At 44.2% G+C, this 26,023-nt stretch overlaps 1 protein-coding gene across 1 annotated transcript in view; it reads right to left on the bottom strand.

Annotated features, from left to right (window-relative positions):
• The window catches only part of VAV3 (vav guanine nucleotide exchange factor 3), a 594,162-nt gene that overhangs the window by 366,644 nt on the left and 201,495 nt on the right, over nucleotides 1-26,023 (bottom strand). Inside the window, 4 exon segments of the mRNA XM_030206250.1 lie at nucleotides 3,863-3,962; nucleotides 5,604-5,707; nucleotides 25,588-25,656; nucleotides 25,767-25,862. Of these exon segments, the coding sequence (XP_030062110.1) occupies nucleotides 3,863-3,962; nucleotides 5,604-5,707; nucleotides 25,588-25,656; nucleotides 25,767-25,862 (369 nt within the window).

Here is a 26,023-nt window from a genome sequence, read left to right as displayed (position 1 = left end):
CTGCACAAGCTGCTGGACACATGCGATTGTGAACTGCAACCCAACCTCAGCTGGCAAAATATTGTTTGGAATGACATGGGAAATATTATTGTGCAACAAGGAGTAGAAGGTGACACATGCCTCTCAAGATGGTACTAGCAGAAGACAAGTCTTTATTAAGGCACTAAAGTAAGACCTGACACGGGTCCTTTTATCGGTGGACTGGCCGCCTGCTTCACGGATCACAAAACTCAATAAAAACATATGTGAAACATATTAACCAAAACATACAATACATACATCGCCCTTTAAATGGATGCCTCACTGTAGAATGTAGCTATACTATCAGGCTCATTTTCAAAGCACTTAGCCTCCCAAAGTTCCATAGAAACCTATGGAACTTAGCCTCCCAAAGTGCTTTGAAAATATGCCTCAGTATCATATATAACGCAGTCCATGTTTTTATGTTTTTATATTTTTATATTATATTATACAGTCCATGTTTTATATACATTTTGTATATATATTATTATGCACTCATATGAAGAAATATTTTTGCACCTATAATTGTATGGGGTTATTAACATATTTTTGTACTTCAAATTGTATGTTGTTATTAATATGTTTTATATATGTTTTATGCAGTCTTGTGACCCTTGAAGCAGGCGGCCAGTCCACTCAAACACGGACTCGTGTCAGGTTTTACTTGGTGTCTTAATAAAGACTTGTCTTCTGCTACTCCCATCTTGAGAGTCTTGTGTCACCCTCTACTCCTTGTTGCATTTTGCACCTTCGTAGAGGTTCCTTCCCGTTCTCCTCATGGGAAATGTCAATGCTACTACTACTACTTATCATTTCTATAGCGCTACTACACATATGCAACACTGTCATTTCATATTGTCCTCAACTAGAAATAGAAAAAAAAACATAATTTAGGGATAGATATTCAGCAGGCAGCATTTTTTTTTTGTCCACTTCTGAATTTATGCCTAGATATTCAATGTCAAGCCAGATAAAGCATAGCCAGTTAAGTGTGATACTGTGAACATATAGGACTGTGTTTTATGTAGTTATGTGGCTATCCTAGCCAGCTAAGGGCTGAATCTTGGCACAACCAGCTAAGTAGTGACTCCACTCTCAGGCTCCGATACTCAAAGGTAAATCTGGGTGCTAGAGGCCATTAATGCCAGACTAGCGCCAGCCTTTACCTGTGCAGAATGCTCAGAGGGCACTAGCGCAGGAGACAGTGAGCGCACTAGGGAACACTGCAGATGACATTTAAATGAGTTTAAAATGAGCTCCTTCCTTGTCCCCTTCATGCTCAGAAGACTGCAAACTAAGGCATTCCTACCAGTGGCATAGCCACAGGTGGGCCTGGGTGGGCCCTAGGGCTCAGGCCCATCCAACAGTAGCACATGTTTAGCGGTAGCTGGTGGGGATCCCAAGCTCCGCTAGCTGAAGACTTCCCCCTGATAGTAATGAAAACGCTACTCCCCATGATACTGGCACCTGCGCATGCTCAGTTTTCAGTGCATGCCTGCTGCAGACTACCAAGGTAGAAAGAAGTGTTTTCCCATCAGCTGAGAATTTTTTTCAGTGGTGGTGGGGGGGGGGGGGGGAACACTTGGTGCCCAGCCACTTCTTGCCCTGGCCCACCCAAAATCTGTTGTCTGGCTACGCCCCTGGTTCCTACCGCTTTAAACCCTATGCCAGCTCAAAGCTGGTGCTAGATTTAAGAAGGGAGAAATGGTGCTGAGCTGTAAAGACAGTCCAACAAGGTGGTCTCAAAACTAGCCTTTTCTTAAATGGTCAGCAGAAACAATGCCACTCATTGGTTATCTATTCATTCATTTCAGTATTTATATACCACTTAGACTTAAGTGGTTTACAGTTTTCATTTTACAGGTACTGAGTCTGTCCCTAGTGGGCTCTCAATCTAAGTAGTACATTGTACTACTGTTGTACCTGAGGGTTAAATGACTTGCCCAGGGTCACACAGAGCTGCAGAGGGAATTGAACCTGGTTCCCCAGGATCTCAACCTATTGCTGACCATCAGGCAGCAGCGAGAATCATACCCAGTTCCACAGGACTCGGGCTTCAGCTGGGTGGGGGAGGGGCAGGCACTGTCCACCCCAGTCTTGCCAAAAAGTGGTGGGAAACCAGTGGTAGCACCCTCTCCTTCCCATCCTCTTGCAAAATGTTTATTTTGCTGTTCAAATTTACCCAGAAGCTGTCCCAAACATAGTGAAAGTACTTGGATTTGGGTTGCCCCACTGTAAGGAGCAAAAGCAGCACCTCTTCCTCCTCCTCCTTCCCTCCTCCCTCCTCTGGCATTCTGGGCATAAGTACATAAGTAATGCCACACTGGGAAAAGACCAAGGATCCATTGTGCCCAGCATCCTGTCCACGACAGCGGCCAATCCAGGCCAAGGGCACCTGGCGAGCTTCCCAAACGAAACATGCGCTACAGAGCTGTGCTTGATGCACAACTCTTCAGCGTAGACACCAGGCACTATCCTTCCCCTAACTTCAAACAGTTCCCTAATGCTCAGAACTGAAAGAGCACCTAAATTTGAATATCATTAGCGCTGAGCATTAGGAAGCTGTGCTGAAGTGCCATTATGGAGGTATTTTTCCAGCTCTGTACTGAGCATCGGGGCCTCAGATTGGCCACAAAGCAGACAGTTTTGGCTTAGGAGCTAGCTGGGCATTTTCAGCAACACTATCCTGTTGAATAAGTGCTGTTGAATATGCCTGGTTAGCCCCGGATAAGTGATTTACATGGCCAGGAGCCCTTTTTGGCCATTTAAATCCCTTTAAATATCTACCCCTTAGGGTTTTTTTTTTTTTATTCCCCGTGTTGTCAATGTTGTGCACTATCAATAATAGCATGCACTATTAATGGTACTACTCCAGAAACAACAACAACAACAAAATCCCATAAAAACACAGGAAACTAAACAGAATGAAAATCTTTGAATAGCACATGCCCCATCTACCAATTTCATACATAAGACAGAATTCAGATCATCATTAGAATGCACACATGTCTCACACATGGCTACAAGGGTGACAACCCAGACTCCTGCTTCAAAATAAAGCTCGACTGACCAGGCTGAGGACAACATTCCCTTAGCATACATATTTAAGATGTTCACAGCAGTCTGTGAATGATCACTTCCCATTTTGCACAACTGCTCTTACATCTTATGCACTACCAGTGAAATCCAACATGGTAACATACCAGATCGGAAACGCAAAACAAAATTTATTCACGAACATTAGAAATGAGTACTCAGTTCATTAATGTGTCTTAAAAATTTAACACATGTTAAAGTGCATACTAACTGATGAATTAATGTACATTACATTAATTATTGCATGTTAAAATGCTATTGTGCATTAAGGAAGAACTAGTAAAACAAATGAGTAGGGGAGCAAGGGAAGGGAAGGGAGGGAGTGGGCCACTAGACTACCAGGGATTTTCTGGAGGCAGTTGACAGACAACGATGCAAACTGCCACAATATTTATTTATTTATTTATTTATTTATGTCACCCTTTCTATCACTGCCTGAGCTAATCAAGCAGCTCAAGCACTGACAGAAAAGGTGACATTTGGCAATGAGCTGCAGATTTTTCAGGAGTAATTTGCATGCTCATTGATTATTACATCCTGCAGCAATTTGTTTTACAGGATCTTTGTATGCGGTCAGCAGCTCTAACGCATTGCTTTCTGCATGTCCCCCAGAGGCTGGAAATGAGAATGCCAAATGATTGTATCTCAGAATGCTGGGAGATAATCTGAACAAACCTTTGGCTTGCAATTTAAATGTAAGCATTACCACAGAAGAAAAGTACACTGATTAACATTTCAAGTTTACCTCCAATCGCAATTTAACATCTTCTTTTGTCTTTGAGATTGTGTCTAAACATGAGATTGCTGTCTCCACTTGACTGCAGTACTGTCCATAAATCACCAATCTAAAAAACAAACAAATTAAAAACATGCAGCAATGAAACCATAGCATCAAACAAAAAGGATCTAAAAGGAAGCCAGAAAGGTATTGGTCTCCAGGAGATGCCCCCTTCCTTCTTTTCAATTCCACCTTCAAGGCTACCACTGCTTCATAATTTCTAAAGAGTGACTGCCTTCCCCCTGCAGCCTTCAATATCACCTCTACACACGCCCCTCTCCCCAGTCCACAAAATCTGAGGATGCTCTGGAAACAACATCAGGCTGCACAACTATTTCTTGAAACACATGAATCTAGAACAGTATGTGTATCTGTTTGCACACACACATCTGTTTTATTAATTACATATGTTGGATTTTTCCTTCTTGGAGGTTTTGAATTACTCAAGGTGTCTGCAATCTACCAAAGAAATGGAATATCCCTTTTATGTTAATGGGTTTCTGTTAACTTGTGATTCCTCCTCTCAGTCAAAAAGAGGCAGAGAAAATGCACACATCTTCCCAAACTCAACCATCACAAGAAAAGGTTTGAACTGCGTTGTGCAGCTACCTGTCTTTTGACAGTCAACCATGTTTCAAAACAGCAGCAATAACTAGTCTGCTCAAGACATCATGTTTGTTTTTAGTAATTTTCTAAAGCTTTTTCCTGTTTTACATGCAGAACAGGGCTTTAATAAAATTGTTGACTGCTCTATAGCCTTTGAGTGGATGAGTCCTGACTGCCAAGTCACACTATAGTAACACAATAACATAGGGGCCTGGGCTCCTGTACCAAGCTGTGGTAAAAAGTGGCCTTAGCACACCCTTACACGGGTCATTCCCGTGTTTTAAGGCCTATTTACCACAGGGGTAAAATGGTTGATTTTCCTATTTGCATTAATAATGGCCATGAGCTAATTATCCCATTAGCGCATGAGCCCCTATCACCACCCATTATGTAGATGGTAAGGGTTCAAGCGCTAATCACGCACTAATCGGTTAGCAAGCGGCAATGTAGCTACACTAACTGATTAGGTGCGGATTCTATAATACCAAACATAACTTAATTGGCTTAACAAGCTAATGAGCGCTGATAACAGCACTCAAAAAGCAATAATGAGCACTAATTGGCACTGATTAGAATTTAGATGCACAACTCACTAAGCGTATTCTGCAACGATGTGTGCTGAACTTCTAATGCACAGAGGCAAAAAGAGACATGGCTATGGGCGGGGAATTGGGCATTCCAAATTTAGGCAACTAGTTATAAAATATGGCCCAGTGGGCCTAAACCTATGCGCTGAGATTTACACCAGGTTTTCGTTGACGTAAATGGATGTGCGCAGATATCGGCGCTGAAATATCAACGGAGCATATTCTATAATCGGTGCCTAAATCTAGGTGCCAATTATAGAATATGCTTAGACAGCACTGATTTCAGAATTGATTTTTTAGGCGCCATAGATAGAATCTCCTTATTGCAGAATATGCCCACTCTCCGCCCCTAGATCCAACCCCAGAGCTAAAAAATACATTTTATTTTTTAATGTGTGGATAGCGCATGCATATGCATAAATTACCGTGGAATTTTTTGCTGAATTCAGTGCACATTAGTGCTTGCATCAGCTTAGTAAAAGGACCCTATAGTAAATGACGGCAGATGAAAGTACCTTTCCTTGTAGATGATAAACACTTGATAGAGGTTCCGATCATTTTTGTTTGTAATCGAGTCTTGAATTTCCTGCATTAGACTCTTGTGCACTTTCACTAAATCCTTGAACACAGAAAAAGAGAGAACTTTAAGTTAAAACATAACAGCTTCCCTTCCCCTCTCCCCCTTCCCTTCCCCTCCCCACACCCTCATCCAGAACTAAGGTGCCTCTTGAACAGAGATTAGCATGCCCCAGTTAACATGTCTACATTTTCTTTGGCATTTATAGGTTAATTTCAATAAACTAAAATATTAATAATGCATCTGTACAGGTATATTTCAAAGATTTTCTCAGAAATAGCAATCTCTATCTGACAAGAGTAATAAAGTCAGAGAATGTACACTACACCAGGCTAATTTATTTCACAAAGTTTAAAAGTAGGAATTTTTACAATTCAGGTCCTAGAAACATATTTTAAATAAGTCATGACATGTTTATCCATGTTTACAATAACTTTTATTTGTATTCACAGATTAAAATCTAGATCTGAGGAAAATAAAGACATGTTCATTTTGCAACATTTTTATGATGCCTTAAGTTTTAACTACACAAGAAAATTAGTTGGAAGAAGAAATACTTAAATAATGTGCTGATTCAGAGCAGCAGGATTTTCAGCGACTCTAAGAAATCTGCTCTCAGGAGCTTTCTGGATTGAAAAGACTGGGGATAGGCAGTGTCAGCAACAACAGAAGAAATGTCAATGACATTTTTCCTACTGTTTCCTGTCATTGGCAAATGAAAATGGACAGGAAAAAACCACAATGTCATGTTTTTTTGGTGTGCCAATGAAAGGAGGCTGCCTGCTATCACACGACTTGGCCAAGGCCAATATTCAGCTTGCCACTTGGTTAGCTAGCGCGTGGTGGCCTGAATAGTGGCCTTGGCTGCATCAGGTTCTCTCTACAACTACTACTACTTATCATTTCTATAGCACTACTAGATGTACACAGCACTGTACACTGAACATGTAAGAAACAGGCCCTGGTCGACAGAGCTTGCAGTCAGGTGTGGATGACATCTGGGACAAGACCTCTTCCCTCTGATCCAAGGCTCCCCCCAAAAGCAGGCAAGCATCCATCCCCTCCCCCTGATAACCTGCCACAGTCTACCTGAATATCCCTGGTGGTCCAGGAGCCATAAAAAGATGTTAAGTGCATAGGTTCCCAAAAAGAACTGGGTGCGTGAGGGGATAAACATGTGAGTTGATGCATGAGTGGGATGAGTGCATGATGTTGGGAGTGTGTGAATGTGTACATAGGGGGATATATATCAGGGAGGAGGTTTGGGGTGCGGGAGATGAACATGTAGGGGCTGTGCAAGGGGGGGATGTAAGCTTCTTTCATGTGTCCTGCACTCAGTCTGTTCCTCCCACCTTCATGAAGTCTTTGCCCTCTTTATCTTATGCCACTCTCTCTCTCCTGCTCTCCCCGCCCTTTTCTACCACCCACCTCTCTTCCCATCACTTCCCCGTCACCTTATGGTATACTGTCTTGACCTGAGGAAGGAGGTTTTAGTCTCAGAGAGTTAGTCAAAAATGTATTACAAATTAGTCCAATAAAAAGTTATCACCTTATTTCCATTTTCAATGTATATTTATTAACATTTATTAATAGCTACTATATCCTAAACTTAAAATAACATTCCTTTTTCTACCTTTTCAGTCTGGCCATTTTACTTTTTCTAACTGTGTAAGTCCCAGTCTCCAGTTTCTGCTTTCCTTGTCATCTCATAAGAACATAAGAGTACCCATACTGGGTCAGACCAATGGTCCATCTAGCTCAGTACCCTGTTTTCCAAACAGTGGCCAAGCCAGATCACAAGTACCTGGCAGAAACCCAAATCGTGGAAATCCATACTACAAATCCCAGGGTAAGCAGTTGCTTCCCATGTCTGTCTCAATCTCTTAACTCTCTTGCCATGATTTCTTGTCCATTTGTCATTTTTCTCATTCCTCCTTTTTCTTTCAGATTTCTTCAAATTAGTTTTCTGCCTCTCTTTCCAGAATGAATTCTTTAAAAATTATAGTCTTCAGTTTCCCGCTTTTTACTGTGTCTTTCTGCAGCCTTGTCAACTCTTTCCCACACACCGGTTCCCCTATTCTACATCCTCTTGTTCTTCAGTCTCTCATTAACTCTATCCTATTTTTTCTCCCTTCCATCCAGCATCAGTCCTCTCTCTCTCTCTCTGTCTCTCTGCCCCTTCCATTCACTGACTGCCTTCTCTCTCTGCCCCCTTCCATCCACTATCTGCCCCTCTCTCTCTCTCTCTACCCCCTTCCATCCAGTATCTCCCCCCCCCTCTCTCTCTCTGATGCCTTCCATTCAGTGTCTGCCCCTCTGTCTCTCTGGTACCTTCCATCCAGTGTCTGCCCTTTCTCTCTCCCCCTCTTATCCTGTGTATTTCCCTTCTCTTGCCCCCTTCCATCCAGTGTTTTCCCTCTCTCACTGCTCTCCTTTCATCCAGTGTCTGCCTCTTCTCTCTTCCCCTCTCGTCTAGCATCTGCTTCTTCTCTTTCCCTTATCCCAGCATCTTTCTCCTCTCCCTTCCCCTTCTTCCAGCATCTGCACCTTTCTCTTCCCCTTCTTTCATCTAATGTTTGCCCGCTCTCTTTTCCCCTTCCTCTGTCCAGTGTCTGCCCCTCCCCCTTCTTCCATTCAGCATCTGCCCCTTCTTTCTCCCTTTCTTCTATCCAGTGTCTGTCCATTCTCTCCTCCTCTTCCATCCAGTGTCTGCCCCTTCTCTTCCATCCATCTGCCTCTTCTGTTCCCCTTTCATCGTGCGCCTGCCCCCTCTATCTTCCCCTTCATCCAGCGTCTGCCCCTTCTCTTCACCTCTGCTTCTCTCTCTTCCCCTTTCATTCAGTATCTGGTCCCTCTTTCTCCCTTCTCTGCCATCCAGCAACTACCCCTTCTCCCCCCCCCCCCCCCCCCCGTTAACCCTGTCATTGCTGTTCTTGACACTTCTCCAAACCATCAGCAGGAGCGGCTAGACAAGTTAAAACTATCACAGGGCTGACTCTGTGACGTCAAGAAGAGTGAGCCCCATGACAGCTTTTAACTTGTTTAGCCACTGCTGCTGTTGATGGTTTGGAGAAGCAGGGGCAGCAGCGGGTCTGGCGGTGGGAGGGAGGTGGAGAAAGTGGTCCGTGCCAGGGCCACGAGGCCCCTGGAAACGCAAGGTCCTGTGCGGCCACCCCTCTCGCCCCTGCCCAAGACTGGCCCTGTATGTAAAAACGTGCCAAGGGTTTTATTCCTCTTGGAGCCCTAAAGCTTTACTCCAACTAGGGCTGGAGTACAGATGTACATGGAACCAAAGGATCATTGGAAATAAGGTACAGCAGTTCACCTCCGATGACCCTATTTGGCCCCATCCTCCACACCTACATTCGGTGGCCATAGTTGGGTAGGGGTCTATCTAGTTCAGGATATCCCAGGCCAGGATACCTCAACATACCATTGGGCTCTGGTGCTGACATTTTGGAAGATGGCAGAGGGTCAACGAGGAAGCCACTGAATGCCTCTCCATGATCAGGTAAGTATTACTGGTCCACAGGTGGTGGGGGGGGGGGGGCACAGAACTGGAATTTCTCCAGTTGAGGGCCTCCCTGTTTCATGTGCCCAGGCTGAAGGTGCCTTGGCCCAGGATGCTGTGGAGGGGAGAAGGTCCAGGGATATCTTTTCTGATCTCCCTTTCTGTTAATGTATGAATCAATCCCCATTCACATGATAGGAAAGGAGACACCTCTTACGCCCAATGCAGAAAACAATAGCATGTTGCCACAGGGATGTGTGCTGTTTTTTAATGCCACAGTAATCTGCAAGCTACTAGTTTACTACATTGGAGTTTTTTCAGCATGTGTGTTAGAACACTCACAACCTGCATGGGGGTGGGGGGGGGTGGGAATGGAAGGTTGCCCTGGGTCACCATGCTTCAGGGGCCCCACCTCACACCTGTCTCATGCTGAAGAGATACTACCTGCTGGTAGGTTTTGAGGCCCCTCCTAAATTTCTGCCCCGGGCCCCAACATGTTTAACAGTGGACCTGAGAACACTGTGCACTGAAGCTAGGCACATCTTTCTACCCCACAGCTTATCACATCGGCCTTCTTCTCTCCCCACCCCCCCCCCCCTTGTAATCTCTCCCTCCCTTTTCATTACAATGCATTCACAGGGGAAGTTAACAATGTGAGCTGCTATTAAGTGGGGTTATTTTGCCACAAGTCAGGTTATTTTATGCAATGAGACCCTGTGCTACAATAACCCAACTTAACAGTAGCCCACGTTGATAATGTTCCCTCTCATTCATCTACTAGTTAAAATTTGATTATATCCCTCTTCTTCAATAAACCAAGGCTGAGAAAAAAAAATCCACTGCACCACATACCTATACAAATACGCATGCATTTGCATAACACAAATGCAAATACAAAGAGAGTAATCCTCTAAAGCACTGTCAGAGCAAAAAGCCTGTTTTCCAGGTGGAAAAGAATAGAAAAGCAAGGCGCAGTGCCCCACCGGGTGCACGGAGTCGCCATTAACATGGCGCCGTGCCCCGATGGGCCTGCGCACTAATGCCAGCGGGGTGCGAGCGGGGCGAGGTGGCATGTTCCCGCCCCCCAGGGGCACCCCGCTGGGAAGGGTGGGGCGCAAAAAGGGGTTTAAAACCCCTGGGCGGAGCCCGGACATCCTCTTCTGGCGTCCGGGCATCAGCATGCACCCAGCCCCACCTCCCGGTTTAATGTGGATATGTACATGTACAGTATATATTTTGTCACAGCTTTGGCGGGGTACCCAAGCCTGATGGTGTAAGCTAGGCAGCTGGGATAGCTGCGCTTACGATTGAGCGCCCTTGCTGTGCGGCGGGGAGCTCTGTATACGATTGGTCAGTCTTGCTAATGACGGCGGACTGGGTTGGCTTCTAAGCCAGAAGGTTGATTGGCTTGGGTATACCCAGGGTTATGATGTTTGTATTTAAAATAAAGCTGCGGCCAAGTTGTGGCATGTTAAGAAAATACCATGTGTCTTGTTATTATTCCAACATCACGAATATCCTTAGGCCCGAGGGGTCTCGGCTGCCTATGTTATAGGCTAAGCCACTAAGAAACAGAAGCCAGCAGGGAGGTATGAAGGAGTCAGCCCAAGGAGGAGGAAACGTGAGGGACAAGCAGGATCTTACATGGAAGCTTTCTTTTAAGAAATTTAAAGTTGCTCTTTATTTCCATCAAGCATTCCCTGCTCTCATTTAGTCTCATTCACTGGTTTTGTTTTTTTTTTGGGGGGGGGGGGTTGTTTTGTTTTTTATCTGCCTGTTAGATTACTGCTGGCTACAGATCTTCCACTACCATTCTTTCTCTCTCCCTCTTCCCCTTCTCTCCTGGTTGGCCATTTAATTTATGGAAATCTTTATTAGAGACTTGTGTTAACCTATTGTTCCTTCCTCCCCCTTTTTGTCTTTCTCTATTATTGCCCCCTCATACGGTTGTGGTTTGGTTTCTCTCCCTTGTGTTTACTACTTTTTATTACCTATAACCTAAATGCTTGAGAGGAGATGAAGAAAGGAAAGTGGACAGGCAGAGGTGGAAACAAGCTGAAAGGAAAGTGTAGGGGTGAAATGGGTGTAAGTGTACAGGGAGATGGAAGGATGGGAAACACAAGATGAAAAGAAAGGAAGAATGAGACAATTGAGGGGGTGAAAGGTGTAGAGAGTGAGAGAAAGAAATAGGTGGTAGGTTAGGAGGGTGAAACAGAGGCGAAGTTAAAAAATCTTACTTGTTAGAGACAGCATCTGGAGAGCCCTGTAATTATCCATACAGGTGTTTGACCTCAAAATTGCAAACTGACATTAAAATTGTTGATATGTGCAGAGAAACTGAAAACTCCCCTTAAAAGATGGTCTATTCATTCGTCAAATGTTTAATCATTCTCCGGAAAGGCATCGCTGTTCTGATAAACAGTATTCAGCACAAATCCAAGGGGTGTAGCTTATGCCTCAAAGAAAGAACACAATACTACTGCCTCAGATACCTCACGACTTCCTAAGAGATAACACATCTGAATAGAGATTTTCAATTACCAACACCCAGCAAATTATTTCTAGATGGTGCATACACAATAATGAAAAAAAATTATTATACAATATGAAAGATGAAATATCTAGTTGCCACTAGCAAGGAGAGGTACGTGTCAGAAAATAAAAAATAAGCCCTCAGACTCCTAGGTCAGGTTGTCAGTATTGATCTGGTCTATGCTCTGTTTTGGCAGGTATGGGAGATGTGATTTGTCGTTAATACTGTCATCCTAATTTGCATATTATTCAGACAAGAAGAATGAAGTATGGGGAAGACTCTGTAAACAACAAATACAATGCAATATTAAATGGAAATCCATTAACCCCTTCATTCTATAACCTTGCGCATACAACTTATAGAGTAGTGCTAATAACACTTGTAACTTAATTAGGCGCTAATTGGAAGTATCAATAATTTGGTATAATTGAACCTAATTGGTGCTAATTGCCACTAATTTGCAGTTACATGTGTATCTACACCTTAGCACCTAAATCCTTTAACCCGTAACTGCTAGGGGGTGTGAATGTGGGAGGGGGCATGGACAGTTTAGGAGGTGTCCAGCACTTACACACTCATAGTAGATGATGGCAGAAAAAGACCTGCATGGTCCATCCAGTCTGCCCAACAAGATAAACTCATATGTGTATACCTTACCTTGATTTGTACCTGCCTTTTTCAGGGTACTGACCATACAAGTCTGCCCAGCAGTATTTGCCGCCTCCCAACCACCAGTCCCGCCTCCCATCATCGGCTCTGGCACAGACCATAAAAGTCTGCCCTCCACTATCCTCGCCTCCCAACCACCAACCCCTCTTCCCCCCACCTGCTCCGCCACCCAATTTTGGCTAAGCTTCTGAGGATCCATTCCTTCTGCACAGGATTCCTTTATGCATATCCCACGCATGTTTGAATTCCGTTACCATTTTCATCTCCACCACCTCCCGCGGGAGGGCATTCCAATCATCCACCACCCTCTCTGTGAAAAAATACTTCCTCACATCTTTCCTGAGTCTGCCCCCCTTCAATCTCATTTCATGTCCTCTCGTTCACTCAGGCCCCGATGATCAAATTCCCAGCGCTGTTCTGAACAGTGCTAGAAAATAAGCACTGGAACAGCATGGGGAATTAAAGCCCTGATGATCAAAACTAATAGCTTGCAAATGCATGCATGCTATTCAGTGGCATACCAAGGGGGGGGCGGTGGGGGCGGTCCGCCCCGGGTGCCAGTGGGTGGGGGGTGCTCCGCTCCCGCCGCCTCCTTTAAACAAAAATTGGTGAAGCAGCGTCGCAGGCAGCGCCTCGTCTGCCCTGCTTGTGAAAAAATCAAATCTCTCCTTCTCCTTGTCTTGACGTCGACTTGGGCCTTCCAATCAATCACTATGTCCCGCCCTCCTCTAAGGTAACTTCCGCGAGGGCGGGCGCCGGGCGGGACATAGTGATTGATTGGAAGGCCCGAGTCGACGTCAAGATGAGGAGAAGGAGATTTGATTTTTTTACAAGCAGCAGGGCAGATGAGGCGCTGCCTGCGATGCTGCTTCGCCGATTCAGACAGTAGTGAGAACGGGACTGAGGTGGGGAAGGAGAGGGGCGAAAGGGACTCGGGTGGGGGTGTTCAGAGGGGAGAAGGGGACTGGGGTGGGGATCTCAGACAGGGGAGGGGGAGGGGAGAAGGGGGCTGGGGTGGGGTGCTCAGAGGGGAAAAGGGAAGGGGCGAAGGGGACTGGGGTGGGGGTCTCAGACAGGGGAGGGGGAGGGGAGAAGGGGACTGGGGTGGGGATCTGACAGGGGAGGGGAGGGGAGAAGGGGACTGGGTTGGGAATCTCAGATGGGAGACAGAGAGGGGAGAAGGGGACTGGGGTGGGGGTCTCAGACAGGGGAGGGGAGAAGGGGGCTGGAACTGGGGGCTGAAAAAAGGGGCAGAGAGAGAGGGGACAGATCCTAGATGGAAGGGGGAGCGAGAGGGAGGGCAGACCCTGGATGGATGGGAGAGGGAGGGCAAATGGTGGATTGAAGGGGCAGAGAGAAAGGGCAGACAGTGGAGTGGATGGAAGGGAAAGGGCAGACAATGAATGGAAGGGGCAGAGATAGAGGGCAGATGTGGATGGAAGGGGCAGGGAGAGAGGGCAGACATTGGATGGAGGGGCCAGCAGAGAGGGCTGACACTGGATGGCAGAGAACGAAGACAGATGCTGGATGGAAGGAAGATGGTGAAAAGAAGATGAGGAAAGCAGAAACCAGAGACAACAAACTGTAAATAAAATATATATTTTTGTTTTTTGCTTTAGGATAAAGTAGTATTGTAGCTGTGTTAATAAATGTTTATAATAGAACATGTAAACAAGGTAATCTTTTTATTGGACTAATTTTAATACATTTTGACTAACTTTTGGAGAACAAAACCCCCTTCCTCAGGTCAGGATAGGATACTGTAACAGCACTATACTGTACTGACCCGAGGACGGAGGTTTTGGCCTCTGAAAGCTAAATGTATTAGTCCAATAAAATAGTATTATTTTACTTTCTATATTTGTTTTATTTCTATTTGTTAATTTGTAAAGTGGTGATTGGTACTTGTTAGTTTTTTTTCAAATTTACATCTGCTGTCTTTATATTTTGCACAGTACTAGGGGACAGTTTCTGTTTCTGTGGTGTTGCATTGTATGCAGAGTCTGGCATTGAGGGTTCAGTTCAGTGGTGTGCTGGTAAATGTTTAACAACAGGCTCTCTCCCCGGTCCCCCTCTGCGCCCCCCCCCCCCCGTCCCCCTCTGCGCCCCCCCCCCCCCCCCGTCCCCCTCTGCACCCCCCATCCCCCTCTGCCCCCCCCCCCAGATTGCAGGATTGCAGAGCTGGCTATAGCCGGGGAGAGAGCCTGGGGGGGGACAATGCATTACTCCAGGAAAAAAAAATTAAATGATCCCAGGTTCCAATCTAATTCATGTTTAATGTGCGATAAAATGCCATAAATAAGTAAATAAATATAAACTTTTAATGTTGAGTACCTGATTCTCAAAGTGAACATATTCCAAACACTATAATGAAAATAAAATGATTTTTTTTCTACCTTTGTTGTCTGGTGACTGTTTTTCTGATCATGCTGGCCCAGTATCCGATTCTGCTGCTATCTGTCCTCTTAACTGCGTTTCCAGGGCTTCCTTTCCATTTATTTCTTTCCTCCTTTCTTCTTCATTTCTGGTCCTCAGCTTCTGCCTATTTTCTTTATCCATGTGCAGTTTTTCTCCTCTCTTTCTTTTCCCTCATCTCATCTCTTCCCTCTTCCCTCCCCTCCATCCACGTTCAGCATTTCTTCTCTCTCCCCCCCCTCTCCATCCACCCATGTCCAGTGACCCTTCTCTCCCCCTGCCCTACATGCACCCAGCGACCCTCCTCTCCCCTGCTCTCCATGCACCCATACCCAGTGACCCTCCTCTCCCCTGCCCTCCATCCACCCATGTCCAGTGACCCTGCATGCACCCATGCCCAGCAACCCTCCTCTCCCCTGCCCTGCATGCACCCATACCCAGTGACCCCCCCTTTCCCCTGCCCTCCATCCACCCATGTCCAGCAGTGACTCCTCTCCCCTGCCCTGCATGCACCCATGTCCAGAAGTGACCCTCCTCTCCCCTGCCCTGCATGCACCCATACCCAGTGACCCCCCTTTCCCCTGCCCTCCATCCACCCATGTCCAGCAGTGACCCTCCTGCCTCCTCTCCCCTGCCCTGCATGCACCCAGCCATACTCAGTGACCCTCCTTTCCCCTCCATCCACAAATGTCCAGCGACTCCCTTCTCTCCCCTGCCACCCCCTCCTGAGTTGTTGGCGAATTCTCCTCCCCGCTCCCTCCCGATCCGAGTCGGTCCCTCCCTCCCGATCCCTCACGTCACCGACCCGACCTGTCTCTTCGCATTCTTCGGGGCAGGCAGTCTTGCCTGCCCGCTGCCAGAACTGACTCTCCCCCACTGGCGCTGCCGGCCGGTTCGCGCTTCAAAATGGCCGCCGAGACTTCAGCAGAAGTCTCGCAAGGCCGCCTCTGGAAGTCTCGGCGGCCATTTTTAAAGTGCGAACCGGCAGCGCCAGCAGGGGAGAGTCAGTTCTGGCAGCGGGTGCCCCGAAGAATGCGAAGAGTCAGGTTGGGTCGGTGACGTGAGGGATCGGGAGGGAGAGACAGGACCGGATCGGGAGGGAGGAGAAGAGCCGGCTCGCACGTTGCAAGAGCCGAGCAAAGTTAACAACCGGCTCTTGCAAGCCGGTGCGAGCCGGCTCCAGCACACCACTGGTTCAGTTTAATTTTTGTCTAAATAGAAAGTTTATGATTACTTATTTTATAGTGGATTAGGGTATATCTGTGTTTGTGAAAAAGACATGGCTTTCAGTTGGCACTGACTGTGCAGGATCTACGATCTGTACTATTCTGTCTGGTTTCGTTTTACAATAGATGAATTGATGTTCTAGTGCTCACTGTAGTGTTTAAGATGCTTTCCTTTTCCTTGTGTGACTCGTAGAAATGACTGCTTATGGTATGGTAGAATTGCTCTATAGGTCCTGAGTGTTTTGTATTCTCGGCATGCCTAGTACTGGATTTTTTTTTTGGGGGGGGGGGGTGTTAAAAAATGACCGGCCCGGGTGTCAACTACCCTAGGTACGCCACTGATGCTATTAGTTTTGATCATCCTGCAGAAGGATTGTGCCTGGGCATGCGCCCAAGCACCGTCCTCCCTCAGGAGTTGTTTGAGAGGTCCAGGCTGTCAAAAAAAAAGCCTGGACCTGTGAAACATAGGGACTGGAAGCCCCCCCATCCCACCCCTGACAGAAGCCCCCATGGACAGAGAGGGTTAGAGAATTGGAGGTCTAGCACCCCCAAACCTCCTCCCTGTACCTCAAAAAGATGGAAGAAAGAGTAGCACTCCCTCCTCCTTCCAGCCCTGCCTCCAAAATGGCAGCGCCCTGCCCTGCCCTGTGCATCATCCTCCATCTCTTCGAGGACTCCCTCTCCTCCGAGGTATGGAGGGATGATGTTCGGGGGCTTGTAGGGGGGCTTTTAGGGTTTGCTGCAGCAGCAGCACCCTTGTTTGGCGCGCTGTCCACTGAGAATTGGGGAGGAATATGTAATGCCCTGTTTAGCAAGCATTTGCATGCTACTTGCGGTCAGAACCGGCGAGCTCATTGTTTCACACGCTCGCCAGCTCTGATCATGGAGCAGGAGCAAATGCGGGCACTAGTATGATGCTAATAGCCTCCAGCACCTGCGTTTGCTTCTGATCATCAGGACCTAAGGTTACAGATTATGGTCAGCTATGCGCGTAACTGAGAGCATTTAGACGTGAGCATTTACAGCTGCCCTGAACATGGCCTAAGTGGCCGTGCCAAAAGGTAAGTGTGAATATAAGGATATTCGTATTCTATAATGGAAATTATCCACCAAATTCTATAAGTGGTGCTCAAAATTGTGTGCACAATTTGGGCACCCGATCCATTTGCACATGCAAATTAATTGAGTAACGAGCCAATCAGCGCCAATAATTGGGCACAGACAACCAATTATTGGCGCTAATTGGCAATGATTTGAATTTACACGTGCACCTTCCTAGGCTTTATTTTAGAAAGATGTGCACATAAATTTTATAGCACACAATTGAAAAGGTGGCATGGGCAGGTCAGGGACATTCACTAAAGATGCATACAGTATTCAAGAATTCAGGGCATCCATGCTGGGATTTACACCAAAATTGGCCGTGGATCCTGGCACTAGATGCTATTCTATAAATGGCACCCCACTAGCATGCCTTTGTAAAAGACTCTCTCAATGTCCATGCAATTTGTTATATGTTGGTAAAAACCAAGAGGATGACCAAAACTCATATTATAGAACACAGAAGCTGTATTAGTAGAAAATGCACCAACAGTAGACATTGGAACTCAGCTGGACACTCCATAAGCAATTTGATGTTTTTCATTATCAAGACATTATAAGCAAAAAATGGAGAGGCGGGGACATTGATACTATGTTATTACATGAAGAACATTTCATTTTTCAGCTAAATGCTATTCATCCACATGGTCTCAAATTAGAAGCCAACTATAGACTGTTCTTATCGATATCCCACTCCTGTGGACAGCATCAGTGCGGGTTTGTCTAGATTGCCATATTTACCAAAATAACCAGTTTTATGTCACAATCAGAAAAATTATGCAGCTTTGAGTTAACTGGACTTTGTTATTGTTTTAGTAAATTGGATATTTTTTATATATTTATTGACCAGTTATGGGATTTTTCACGATTATTTGAAAAAATACCGCTAGTGATCTGAGGTTTTGTTTTTACCTTAATTTTATTTTATTTTAAGCCTTCTGGGCAATGTTCACCTCTATACAATTTGATCAATATCGATTTTTTACTTACCTTTGCATTAGTTAGCATATTTTTCATGGTGACAGAGCGTCATAGCCGACACAACATTTATCGTGAAAGTTTCTTTTTAACCACCTACTAAGCATGCACTTACTCAGTTTTACCTAAACACGTTTGCCTGTGCTTAAAGCTACTTTAGCGCTACATAAGCACCCTTAGTTTATTTACTCTATTTTGACTTTTTGACTTTTAATACTCAATATAAAGGTGGGTCAGCAATGTTAAGAGGCTTTTCATAACCGGTCATTGTTATGTTTTTCTTAAACGGCTTTTGTTATGTCTTTCTTAAATGACTTTTGTTATGTTTTTATTTTGCTGGCCATCTTAGACTTGACCAGTTTTTCCACTTTTAATCAGATAATCTATCTGTTTGCTCCTAAATGTCATTGACGATTAAATACCAGAGCATTCAGCAACTCCCTTTTTTAGATTATTTTATTTTATTATTTATTTAGATTTTGCTCACACCTTTTTAAGTAGTAGCTCAAGGTGAGTTGCATTTCAGGTACACTGGGTATATGTTGCATGCATGCATTTTTTTAAACATTTCACTTTTTTATTCCATAATAAGTACAGAATTGATAAATCCTTGCTGTGACACTGTTATATATTAATAGGATGTACGTCCTCAATGCTCATATGCATCCCAACAATGCCTCACAATAAATGTTGTTTAGTCTCATACCTTGCATAACATTACACAGTAAAAGCAATACATGAATTATAACCAACAACTTGGTTATACATATTTTTCAATTCATCAAACCTTGTCAACAGCCCTAAATCAAAATGCCACTATTAGTTTTTATCAACACCTATTTAAATTGGATTCTAATGATTCCCTGTTTCATGTTTCAGGCACATCTGGTTCATTTGGTACTGGTTACTATGGTTTGCTTTTATAACTAGTTCATAAGTTATGATTCACAGCATTCTAGGTACGTCAACACATTTATACTTCTCCTCATTGTTATATCTCTTTACTTCTCTTGGTGGTCATAAATATCTTTTCACACTTTAGCTTACATCTACTAATATACCAGGTGTGGTGTTTCGTGCAACACTTTATTTATGGATCATACCACATTTAGTTTTTATGTTTTTATGCAACTGTAATTTTGTGTAGATCTGACTGACATAGAGCATTGTTACATTGTTTTAGCATATTGGACTTCTGATGCAGGCATTCATGCTGAAACATGGCTGTGTCGAGTCATGCTTCTCCAGTCGTAAGATCAACTCTGATAGAGGACATTTTATCTTCATATGTTTTTTTTAGTTCAATATTTGTATTGAAATTACAGCTGTATAAAGGGTAGAGAAAATATAAGAAATACAACTGGATATGCATATGTATAGAATCATATATAAACAATACAAATTACATGTTTCTGAGAAAAGGTTTTTTTCAAGAGCTTTACGCCAATTATGGATATCCTGATCCCTCTTTACTTTTTATTTAGTTGAACTGATTCACAACTCTGTTTCCTGATTGTATGACTTTTTATCTTCAAGTCAGAATAAATAGAACACTTTATGGAATCCTTTGGACTCCTTGGTTCCTTTGTCATGCTCTAATGTTGCCAATAATCACTTACTGCCTTCCATTTTGTATAAGGTAAGGGCTCACACAGTATTCCAGCGCTAACCAGTTAGCATGCGGTAATGTAGCTGTGCTAATTGTTTATATATATATTTTTTAGCCTATTGCTTTTATATATTTTTAGCATGTGGTTAGCACACACAGATTTGGCGATGCCCGAGTGTATACCATTGTATGCCATTTAAGCTGCACTAGGCGCAAGTTAACACCTAACACAGCTTAGTAAAAGATCCCCTTTTCAAACACACAATTTTCCATGACATATGAGCAGTTTGGGAAAAAATGTGCAGGCGGCATTCCACATGTTGAGATTTGGTTAACCTTCTCAGTATCCAGAAGCTGCAGGAAACATGCAGAAATTGCTCTTAGCGGGTTAACTGCATTATTTAACAAATTTTCAGATTCTGACGACTGATTTTTCTACAATGTTTCTCAATAGTGCAATCTATAAGAACTGCACAAACACCAGTTAGTGGGTGAATCACAGATGGGAACATGTCTCAGTGGATCTACAAGGTCAGCTTTTATGAATCTGAAGACATGGCAGTCCTTCTCTTTGATCTCTCTTATCCTGCGTCCATGTGAACAACTCTAGCTTTAAGCAATACACTTTCACAGACTCATCGGCATTGTGAATACTGCTGGACAACGCCGCGGTACTGCAGCATCAGTGCAAGCCAACCAGGCACTACCGCCGGGGTACCACAGGAGCTCGACGTTAGTGCCTGCCCTTTCCATGCACCATTTCTGGCACACCTGTGTTTTTCCGCACCAGGGGTTTACAGGCTACCGCCGGGTTAACACGAGAGCCCTTACCGCCTCCCATATAGGTGGCGGTAAGGGCTCTCCCTGGAAAAGGCCGCACAGCAAGTGGTTAACTTGCCGCATGCCCAATTCCTTTAAAACAAAATGCCTTTTACCCACTGCGGTAAAAGGGCGCCTCAGTGAGTGACACCTCCACAGACCCCCCCCCCCTTTTTACCGAAGCATGGTAAAAGGGGCCCTAAGTTTGCGCCTATCCATTCAATCACCAGCCTTGAGAAACATCCCTGCCATCACCTGCACATTATTTTGTTCTTTCTTGTAACTCTTATTATTGTTTAAATGTTCAGAAATTAAGAGTAAACTGATGGGGACTTGAATATGAGGTCCGCGCTTTACTTACACAGAAGGCACAATACACTTTTTATCTTTTATCTACACCATGCTGCCAGTGTGCCACCTCTTTACTGAGACTGCCAACTATAATGCAAATCTGTGTCAGCCAGAGGCATATCTGGACTTCAGTGGGAGGGGGGCCAGAGTGAGGGGGCACATTTTAGCCCCCCCTGGTGCCTACGACCCCCCCCCCCCCCCCCCCCCGCTGACGACCCTCTCCACCCCCCTCCCGCCATCGCCTACCTTTGCTGACGGGGGACCCCAACCTCCACCGGCCGAGGTCCTCTCTTCCGTTGCAGCAAAGCTTCCTTCAGTTTCAAATTCTGAGTCTGACGTCCTGCACATTGTACGTGCAGGACATCAGACTCAGAACAGGAAGCTTTGCTGCAACGGAAGAGAGGACCTCGACTGGCGGGGGTTGGGGTCCCCCACCAGCAAAGATAGGCGATGGCGGGTTGGCAGCTGGAGGGGGGTGGAGAGGTTCATCGGCAGGGGGGTCCAGGGCCAAATCTACGGGGGCCCAGGCCCCCGTGGCCCCACGAAGATAAGCCCCTGGTGTCAGCTATGACGATTTCAGTGATGCGTACGTATGTCCGCTGGCAACCAGGCTGGCACTAACCAGCTCATTTCACACACAGCACGCTGAACCAATGTTGAACAAAGTGTGTTTGATGGACACTGACAAAACCATAACTGTAACAGTTGCCACAAATATAATCTACACCCTAAATACAAAAATACGATAATCTAAATAATTATAAAAGATATACAGAATAAGGCAATTTTCAGTAATCTATGTTCACTGCACCAACCAGCACTGTTTCCCTATGAAAATTTGTAAGTAAAAATCACACAGGTTAAAGACATCCATATACCCTGTATCTGCTATTTGTCTGGATGGCCAAGAACAGACACAATAGCTTTTTGGACATCCCATTCATGTGCAATATTTTCCTCTTCCATCCAAACCCCAACTGCAGGAATGGACTAACGGTTAGTGCAACAGGCTTTGATCCTGGCAACCTGGGTCACTCAACCCTCCATTGCCTCAAGTACAAAAAAAACTTAGATTGTGAGTCCTCAAGGGACAGAGAAAGTATCTGCATATAAGGCCAGATTCTATATATGGCTCTTTAAAAAATCCATGCAGAATTTAGCATATTCTATAAGATTTAGGCACGGTATATAGAATACACTTAGTTGATACTGTAGTGCCTAAATCTACGTGTGCCCATTTACACCAATAAAAACCTGGTGTAAATCCCTGCCTGTAGATTTAGGCGCACTGACCCGTCTTCTGTAATTACGCATGGAAATTGTGGAACGCCTACGAAACACCCATAAACATGCCCCTTTTAAGCTTCTCGCATTTATTTTGAACTGCGCACTTTGCAATTTAGGCACAATTCTTTTTAGAATACACTTAGTGATTTCCACACATTATGATAATTGCCAATTAATGCTCATTATTGCTTGTTTAGTGCTGTTAAAAACACCGATTACCTGTTACGCCAATTAAGTTGCGCGCTTATCTCTGCGCAGAATCCAGGCGCCATATATAGAATCCAGGGGATAATGTGTACAGCGCTGTGTATGTCTTGTAGTGCTCTAGAAATGATTACTAGTAGTAGAAGAACACACACCATGGAGCACTTTTGGCAGCATAATTCTAACGCCCAAAAAGTGAGCACTAAGCAAGTATTCCATAACAACCCAATTGTGTACCAAAGCCATTAAAGAATAAAAGAAAATGTTTTATTCAATGTGGAGACTCAAACGAATAAAACCATTTTTTCCTCAAGACTTCTTCCGCAATCTGATACAATCTATGGTCTTAAATCAGATGGATTACTGCAACGCTATATATGCAGGATGCAAAGAACAACTACTCAGGAAATTACAAACGGCTCAAAATACTGCGGCAAGACTGATTTTTGGAAAACCCAAATTTGAATCTGCAAAACCACTTCGAGAAATTCTGCACTGGCTTCCCATTAAAGAACGAGTAGCCTTTAAAATATGTACACTAATCCACAGGATAATCTTTGGTGAAGTCCCTGAATATATGCTTGAGTTCATTGACTTACCACCCAGAAACAGATCCAGTATCTCACGATCATGCCTGAACTTGCACTATCCAGACTGTAATGGCCTTAAATACAAGTCAATTTACGCCTCCAACTTTGCTTACATAGGCACTAACTGTGGAATGCTCTACCCAAATCAGTAAAATCTACCCAGAACTACCTAAAATTCAGAAAATTATTGAAATCAGTATTGTTTAAGAAGGCCTATTCCCCAGGTTCAACTTAATTTTGAATTACTTTTTCCATTAATAAGATCCAAGGACACTAATTACCTATTATTATCTCTTGCCTATTGCTGTTTAATTGTTACTTCCTATATTATTCTCAATTTATATAATTGCTTTTATTGCACTGTAGCCTTATTACAGATTTATGTAAGTCACTTTGAGCCTGCAATCAGCAGGAAAATGTGGGATATAAATGTAATAATAAATAAATAAATAAATAAATTATAGAACACTAGCTGGTCAGCAAACGAAGACATGACCACTTATACCTGTTTTATGGGAGGCATAACTGCTCATGCCAAAAAACAGCTGTTGTGCATGGAACTGCCTCTATCCTGCGTAAGTCACTTACTGCCGGATTTTATATATCATGCCTTAATTTCTGCACAGAAATCGAAGTGCATTCTATAACAATGTCTGTAACTTAATTAGTTAACTAGCTAAGCAGCAGTCAATTGGATGTTAATAAGCAATTATCAGCACTAACTGGCATTAAGGTTTATGCACAAATTCGCTCAGCGTATTCTGTAACGTGATACACCATAAATTCTAAGTCACATAGATGAAAAGGAGACATGGCCATGGGCAGGGTGTGGGCATTTCTAAAATCTATGTGCTTTGTTATAGAATACACCCGCTCTGCGCCTAATTTAGGCATCAGGATTTACGCCAACTAAAACATGATGTAAATGACTGTGACTAAATTTGGTCCCGTGGAAAGGCACTCAGCGTATTCTCTATACTGTGTGGAAATTTAAGCCTATTCTATAAAATTTAGGCATACTTTAGAGAATACGCCTAGGTGTATTTTTTTTTCCACCCAGAATTTTCAGGTGCCACATACAGAATCTAGCCCTTAACCCTCCACTGCCCCAGGTACAAAATAAATACCTGTATATAATATGTAAATCCAGGGCCAGCTCATGGAAAGATTTCACCCTCCCCAGGTGATGCCGCCCCCCCCCCCCCCAAGTGAGATGCTGCCCCCTTCCTACTTCCAGCCCATTCGCAGTGTTTACCTCGTCACGTTCCAAACCCGGCAGTGGCAGAGATTCCCATACGCTGCCCTGCTGCCAACACCCGCCTCTTTCTTTTACTGTAGCTGCCTGTGCCTCTGACGAAACAGGAAGTTACATCAGAGAGGCGGCTGCAGTAAAGGGAAGAGGCGGGTGCCAGCGACAGGGCAGCGTATGGGAATCAATGCCAGGTTTGGAACGTGATGAGGTAAACGCCGTCACGAAGGGGAGATGCTTGTCCCCAAAGAAAGGGGAGATGCTGCTCCCCGAAGCGTGGGGAGATGCCGCTCCTGAAGAGTTCCGCTTGAGGTCCCCACCTTTGGTGGCCTAATGGTCGGGCCACCCCTGTGCAAACCGCTTTCCCTTTAAGTGCATGCTAAAATAGTCAGCACGTCCCTGACTTGCCCTTATCCGCCCTGTGTATGCCCCCATTACAGTTGCATGCTATAAGAATTAGGTGCCAACTTTATGGAACAGGGGCATACCTCACTAATGGGCATAACTAATAATTAATGCCAATTAGTTCTAGTTAGCACCAATTACTTACAGTAAGTCATACTTAAGTGCCAATTTAGGTCCAATCAAACAATTAAGTTACCCAGTAGGGCCCCAATGCTCAAAAGTAAACGCAGGTGCTAGAAACTATTAGCGCCATACTAGTGCCCACATCTACTGTGAAGAATGTTCAGAGGCCCGGAGTGCAGGAACAAACGAGCGTGCAGATGAACAACACAAGTAACATGTTGATGTAGTCAAGCTCATGTTAATGAGGTCATTTCGTATTTCTTCTCAATGCTCAGAAAACAGTGCATGAAACAAAACTGCCTTACTCCTGCAAAAAATAACTCCAGCTCGGAGCAGGCATTAGGGTGTTGGAACAGAGGATTTCTCATGATTCTGTCGGGTTTGATTGTTTTTGGAAGCAGAAAGAAGCCCGAGCAAGCCCTTAAGCGCTGGTCGTGAGAAACAGCAGACCCAAGTGAAAGCACAATTTGGTGTCTGTTTCCTGCATCTAAATTTAAAGCGCCCATGCTAAAATAATTTTTTAAATGACCAAAGTGAAAACACACATTGACGTCTGTTTCCTGCATCTAAATATAAGCGTCCAAGCTAAAAATAATTAAAAACGTTCATATTTTGGCCACAGAAAACAGACGCCAATGTGAGCTTCACATATTTTCGTAGGCAACTGTGTACGCTATTTATAGAATTAGAGGACATAGATACATGTCTTTGAAAATTACTCTCCCCAGACCTACAACTGGTACCTTTGGATTAGTCTAGACTATAACAATGAAGATGACAGTGATCAACATCTTTCCTCATACTTTAGTTATTCCAAATTTGTTTTGGTATGCAATAAACTCCATTACTTACAGGAATGTTTATGAATACAGTCTCAAACTCAAGTGTAGACAGGAATCTTTTTAGTGGTAGCATGAAAAACTGAAAGAGAACATTCAGAGAGGAAAGAAAGAAATAAAATATTTAGTATGCTTGATGATCCAAGATATTCTAGATGTTTCTAGATCAGTGTGCTTTTTTTTAAATCATACTTTTTCTATTGATTCCAGTGTTTCAGTGTATTTCTCTTCTGTCTGTTTAATTTCTAAAAGGCAACAACTTCGTATGTCACTTTCTGTTGTTGATTTCTGGAATGAGAAGTAGTAAGTATATAAATATAATATCAAATGGAAAGAAAGAGTTTAGCACAGTTACGGGATGAATATTTCTGAAAATTATGAAACCCTACTATTCAATGGTATTCAGATACATTTCATCCACATTCAGGACTCAACATTTCCAGCAGAAA

The sequence above is a fragment of the Microcaecilia unicolor genome, chromosome 6 (assembly GCF_901765095.1).
Source record: "Microcaecilia unicolor chromosome 6, aMicUni1.1, whole genome shotgun sequence".
Classification (NCBI taxonomy): domain Eukaryota; kingdom Metazoa; phylum Chordata; class Amphibia; order Gymnophiona; family Siphonopidae; genus Microcaecilia; species Microcaecilia unicolor.
This window is presented reverse-complemented; position numbering and strand designations above follow the sequence as displayed.